Here is a 6,812-nt window from a genome sequence, read left to right on the forward strand (position 1 = left end):
TTTCCTTGCCGGAGGCTATACATTGTTTCTTCAGTCTATAGATCTTCATGGTTCAGCAACAAGTCTGATAAACATAGTAGCTGTGGTTTTAACTTGGGAGAGATGACTGAGGGAGAGCCATAGGGCTATAGTCAAAACAAAAAAAGAAAACCCTGCACTTATCCTACAAAGAACAGATCAGCACAGCATAGTGCAATAAATCCTATTGGATGCCATCCTGAAATCTCTGCAGTCAAGTACCACAAAAAATAGGTGTGTCCTTGTTGACACTCTGGCCATTATAACACCACTGGGAGCTTCTTGCTGGATTGTAGCTTTTCCTTGATTGATGTTCTGCAAACCTCAGTTAGGAAAAGAGTACTGCATGCCGGCATCCTAAAGGCATTTCACTTGCACGATTTCAACCATAAATGGTTGAAGGCAGAAACTGCAAGTCAAATCCAAGCGAGGCAGGGAGCTTAAAAGCTCTTTTTGTACCAGATCCACTTGGGGTTATATTCAGCATGAGAAGAGCTTTTAAGCTCCGACTTGCTTGTTGGACAAGGCTTGCTCAGTACATGAACTCCAGGGATTCTCTCCACCCCACCACCACCTGCTGGCCACGGGGTGGCTCCAAGGATTTGGAGATATGCTATTTTTGTGTATACACAGAACCAAGCCCCTGGATAAGGAAAATCTGAAATTTTAGGCTGGGATCTGGCTTTCTTATTGGACAAGATCAGCACTTTTCAACGTAATGTTGATCAAGGCTATTCCAGTTCTTGGGAAATTGCATTAGCTTTCTGTATAGTTGACGATGGGCTACTTTTGACAGTTGATGAATCCTGCTGTGTTGTGGGAACCTTCCAGTTAAGAGTCACACTTAGAAGACCAGAGTCAGTCAGTAGTCAGATGTGTCCATGTCATTTTCCAAGAATATTATCTTTCCAGATTTTATCACCCATATTACTTAATGTAGACAGCTGGTGTAGTAACATGGTTAAGAGCTAGATGTCCTAGCTTCACATCTCAGCTCAGTCATGAAGCCAGATTCAGATGTCTGTGGGAAACAAGCTTCCAAATAAAACTGCCTCTTCAACCAGTCATCAAGCTAATTTTCAGTTTAAACATCATCAGGATTGCCTCTCTGCCCTGTAATATGACCACTGTCTGCTGGAATTAAGCACAAAGTCAGTACATACTCCCAACACGTAAATTTTCTACTGTTTCAGGGTAACACATGGCTTTTGCAATGTAGCTGATGAATAACTTTCTTCTGGACTGTCACAAGAGAATTCATTTCTTTTAAGAAGCAGAAATGTCATGTTAAGTTCCATATAAAGTACTAAAGATTATTTGAAATTTACACCATTCCATGGATATCATTTTAGTGAAAAATCCAATTTAATGTAATGCCAACATTATAAGACATCAGGCAAAGTTGCAACAACATGGTGTAAAGCCAATGTTGGCCTAAGACATTCCCCGATTATGGACAATTATTTCAGAACAGCTCTCTATTCTCTTTCATTGTGTTCTAAATCACTTCTGGAAAGCTGAGCCAATGAGCCAGAAGTCAGGGTCATTATCTTACACATTAATCAATCCTGTCAGTTAACTCTGAGTTAAGCCTTTAAATACTTCTTTTCACACCAGAATTACCTCTGAAAGAGATAGGATTTTTCCTATTTTACAGAAAGCTTGCTTGTCACACACTTTAAAACTGTTTAAACATTCTAAATCCTTTCTACACTCGAAAAAAAGAACAAAGTTCTACAGAAGTGGAATTAAATAAAGGAAGACTTTTTATATTATTAAGGTATTAAAAATGTATTCCCAGGCCTTCACCACCTATTTGCTGAGGCTGAATTAAAAAGCTCAGGCAGCTGTAACCATAACCTTAAATTACTTCAGAATATTCCTAAATAGTCAGCCACTTTGATATCAACAGCTACTACTTCAAAACTAGTTGTTTCAGGATTGTGGAATCATGCCATCTTTTATGTATTGAGTCTCAAGCTCTCCTTGAAAAATGAACATATGCAGACTCTGTTTACAATAAATCCAGATGTTGGCGGTAAGCATAGATAGGATTACTATATCCTTTCATGACCGAGTCTCCTGTGCCCTTAACAACTGCTGCACAGTAAAACATTCAACAGGTGGAGTTTGTCTTATGAATCTGCTGTGATGGACAAAGTGCTTCCACATAAATTGTGCCCAGCTAACACAAGAGAGTCTTATGTTCAATGGGGATGTCTCCCAAATAAGTGGATATAGGATTAAATCACTAGTGCTCTGAAATTTCTTTATATGGGTAATCTGTGGTCCTCCAGATGTTATTGGACTACAACTCTCGTTAACCCGCACTAGTGCAGCCAATGATTAAAGAATTGTAGAATTGGTTGATATAAAATGAGAACTGCACACCAACATCTTCTGGAAGGCCACAGGTTAGCAACCTGTATTTTAAACAGACACGACACCAGGTCATTTTATTGGAAGACTCAACAGGGAGTATTCTCCAAATACTTTAATAATTAGAATAGGTTTGTTTCTTTCAGATACAGAAAAAAACTGGCTAATATCCCAATAATACCACACGCAACACCAACAAGGATCTTTCACAATGCATTTACTTATTCAGTTTTATGGGATAATGCATTGAAAGTATCAGTTAACACAAGAGCAGTATGATCATATGCATCTCAGCAGTAGGTTACATTATTCTTATACTTAAGTTTGCACAAGATCGCAGTCTTCATGGATATATCATACAATGATTTGACACTAGTCCCACATCCTACCATAATCACATAGTACTGAACTGGAAAATCTCAAGCTTCTAGTTCTACACTAAGGAGGAATGCATTTTTTAACATTTCATACAATAATCAAAGCTAAAAATTAAAATTGAAACCTACTATTGAAATGTATTTAGGCACACACATGTGGACACCTTTACTAGCCCAACTGTTTTTCGCCATACATTTATGCTATTTCCAACATGGACAAAAAATTCTATACGTACACTGGCAATGCAGAAGGAATAGCATGAAAAACTTATGATTTCAGATTAAATCACAGATACAGACAAACTATTGAAGGGACCAGTTGAAAGTCTCAAGACAAATATTTTTCTCTCTTTTTGAGAGGGAGTAGTTAGAAATTCTAGTGTCAAGGAAATCAAAAAAGTTTAAAGTGTATGTGATGCAATTTGTGGTAGATGTTTGAAACCATGATGTATGGATGCTTATTAACAGTTCACTTAGAATTCCTTTCCAATTCATTCATTCATTCATTCATTCAAAGAGACACACTGGCTTACTGAAAATTCAGCTGCTAACTATAATGTTTCTACAGATAAAACCAGCCTACAGCACCACTGTAAGTTTTGCAACTTTGCACTGCATTGGTAATAAGCACCCTCAATTAATTATCACACACACAACTTTCAATACTCTTACTTAACTGGCTATATAGCAAAATCAATCTTTCACTATAAACAAATTCAGAAAGATGCTGATTATTAATCCAAAGACCATTCCCATGCATTTTTTCCTTAGAGAGTTCATGGAGCTCAGCATATAAGAATATGATGCAGCCTAGGAACTAGTAAGCTGTGACCAATCCCCTTGAATACTTTGAAGCAGGGTACATTTCTAACCCAGAAGTTAGAACCTTATTGCTTGCAATTAACTTATTTCCAGAAAACCTCTGACATTCCATTGTTCATGATTTATCAACTTAAGATGGCATGCCCTTGACTTAAGTTTTCTCTCTTTACTAGTAAAACAGTAGTGAGGACCCTATCCTATACTGTCCACTCTCATTTTCTGTCATTTTTTATGAACACCATTAGAACCCAAAGAGGAGCCAAAACATGTTCATTTTATTTAGAGGATGAAGTTGCTCTTATTATTGGGGTGCCAGCTTTCTGGCAACTTAAGCAGAAGAGAAGAGTTTGCTGGAGGTTTAAAAAATATTTATTTAAAGTGATAAACAGAATAGTATAGAGTACAGAGCAATGTGTAAAGAATTAAGTGCTAATGAAACACGGACAATTTGTCATAATAAGATAATATTAGTGACTCAAGTGTAGAGACCACGACCAATTACTGTATGCAGTCTCTCTCTCTCTCTTTTAGTAATTCAGTGGGGGGGGAGTTTAATTTAAAACCAAAGTTATTGACATACATACAAAAAATTAAGCGGCATTCAGCTATTGCTGTTCTTCAAAGTAAAGAAACAATGGCAATCCAGTATGCTTGCTCTAACAAGAAAACTTTGACACTTAAAAAAAAAAGTTTTCCCATTAAAAAAATTCAACAGTAGAGAAGAGTTTCCAAAGCATCAACTAGATATTTTTAGAGGAGTAAGATTTAAATAAATGGTGATAATTATCATTCAACTGCTTCTAAGGAGATAAGATTCTAAACAATGCAAGCAAGTCCCACTGTTTCCAATGTGGCTTACTTCCCTAGTAAATATTTAGACTGAAGCTGCAATCCAATGCACACTAACTTGGAACTAAGTTTTAGTGAATGACATAGGACTTGTTTCCAATTATACAGGTTTCACAGGCCACATACATCAAGCTGCACAGATCAAAGATGTCTCCACCGCAAACCTTTACGTGTCTCAGCCTAAGTTAAGAAAAATTCACAAAAAGTATGGCAAAGCATTCACATTACTTCTTGCAACATATGTGTTGCTTCTTAAGAATTTATATTTAGTCTCATGATAACTTTTTGAAAAGGATAGAGCAAGGAGATTTAAAGCGACTGGTGATGCTCTCAACCTAGTACTAGCATTCTCCCTTAGCCATTCATTCAGAAGCATTCTCTGCACAGACTGGATCTGCCTGAGTGTGAGACTTGGAGCTCACTTAGCACATTCCTTGCTTGGGCTCCATTTGATTAGGCCCCAAAGTGAGGGGGGCAGTGGAGAGGGAGGAGAGAAAGAAAAAGAAGTTGCATTCCCTACCTAGCTTCTAATGTGACCCTGGTTTCATGCATGTTCCACCAAACTCTCTCAGCTGCTTCCCATGGGGTGAAAAAGCACTGCAACTAACTCAAGCACATCCCCCTCTTCCAGTTAAGAGAATACAGATCCCTAGATAAAACACCAGGATCGGAGATGACAATGTAGCAGCAGCTACACTCCACCAGCAGCCACCCAGAGAAAACTCAGCTTGCTTCCATCAAAAGGGAAGCATCTTTCCCATGAACTATGGATTAAAGGCAGGACCAACACATGCCCTAAAAAATCCCACTCTCCTTTCCAGTTACGACTCTTAACCTCCTCTATGTCTATTCTCTTCCCCCCACGCCCAGCAAAAGCCTGCCTTTTCATCACCATTTCCATCCCCTGGTTCTCAGCATTTAAGGCCAGCATTATTATATCTTTCTGACCTGCACGTGCACAAAGAGGTGGCATGGGGGTGGGAAAGTCCACCCGCGCCCCAAGGCAGCCCATCACCATCAATCAGGGCTTTTATTCATTCGCAGACATCCAAGTCTCCCCAAGTAGCATTGTCTGCGTGTCTCCCTCCTCCTCCTCCTCTGACTTTCAAGTTCTTTTAAAGGGTCCATTAAGCCACCGGATCGATCCTTACACTACTCAGTTAACAGCAGCGAGAAAGCTCCCCACAGTGGGGATGCACTTTTTACACTCAAGGCGATGCGGGGAAGGGAAGGGTGGGGAACCCAAAAAACCCTTTACATCTCTCCCCACACCACCCAGGAAGAAAAGTTGAGACATCACAGCACCCGCCGCCAGTGGGAAGTGAAGATCGTTGCAGGGGAAACAAAAGTCTGCTCGCATCGGGGAAGAGGAGGGAGGGAGCCATGCCAGTTTTCGCGAAACAGGAGCAGAAAAGCGCAGGAGAACTTCTTCGCGGAGGAAAGGTGATCGCGCCCGCAGCGCAAACCCAGGTAAGCAGAAATAAGATAAGAGGAAGGGGAAGGAGAAGCAGCAGTGGCAGAAGGATCAGGCAGGCAGGCGGACGAGCAAGCGAGCACGGCACACTTACGTCTCGGAATTTGTTCCACTGTCCAACCTCCTTGTCATACTGGGAGATAGTGGTAAGCCATTGTTTATCATCCAGAAAATTGCCGCTGTCTGACCTGCCCCCGGCGCCCGTCGCTGCTGCTGCCGCCGCCGCTACCACCGCCTGACTGCACCAAGCGGCTGCCCACACACACGCGAAGGCGGCTACCTTGAGCATCTGAGGGAGAGAAGAGAGACACCGCGAGGGCGGGTTAGCCCCCGAAGGCACCACACACACACCCGCACCCTCCCCTCGCGAAACAGAAAGGGGGGCTCCCTTGGCGAGAAGCCGGTCCCCCTCCGCCAAAAAAGGGAGAAAAAGAAGAGGAAGAAAAAGGCGCGAGTCGAAAGGGGGAAAGCGCGCGCGCTGCCCACTCCGTCACCTTGCCGCCAACCCCGGACTCTCCGCTCCTTGCTTGTGGAAACGCAGCGCGACGCTGCCCACTGAGCCTCTTGCTGGAGGAGCTGCTGCTGCTGCCGCCGCCGCCGCCGCCGCCGCTGCACGCGCCGCCGTCTCGAGCCGTCCACTCAGCGCCTGGCGCCCAGCGCGCGCTCCCCGCCCCCGCCCCCGCCTCCTCCCGCCCAGCAGGCCCTCCCTCCCCCCTCGTTCTGCTGCTCGGCTCCGCTCCGCAGGCAGCTGCTGGCGAGCGGCGGGAGAAGCTCTCTGGCTGGCGCTCGGCTGACGAGGGGACGCGGGAGGGCCCTTCCGGACGGGGCGCGCGCGAAGAGACTCGGCGTGGCGGAGGCGTCCGGGAGGGCCCGAGAGCTACACGTGAGGCGAG

General features: G+C 43.2%; 1 protein-coding gene across 1 annotated transcript in view; it reads right to left on the bottom strand.

Annotated features, from left to right (window-relative positions):
- SPOCK3 (SPARC (osteonectin), cwcv and kazal like domains proteoglycan 3) overlaps positions 1-6,559 on the bottom strand; it is a 132,409-nt gene extending 125,850 nt beyond the window's left edge. The window contains exons 1-2 of the mRNA XM_082237245.1: positions 6,414-6,559; positions 6,014-6,208 (exon numbers count right to left, since the gene is read on the bottom strand). Of these exons, the coding sequence (XP_082093371.1) occupies positions 6,014-6,208 (195 nt within the window). The 5' untranslated portion in view covers positions 6,414-6,559. The remainder of the gene's footprint in view (positions 1-6,013; positions 6,209-6,413) is intronic.
- Between the last annotated feature and the right edge of the window lie 253 nt (positions 6,560-6,812).

Source organism: Podarcis vaucheri (genome assembly GCF_965113315.1).
Source record: "Podarcis vaucheri genome assembly, chromosome: 9".
NCBI lineage: Eukaryota > Metazoa > Chordata > Lepidosauria > Squamata > Lacertidae > Podarcis > Podarcis vaucheri.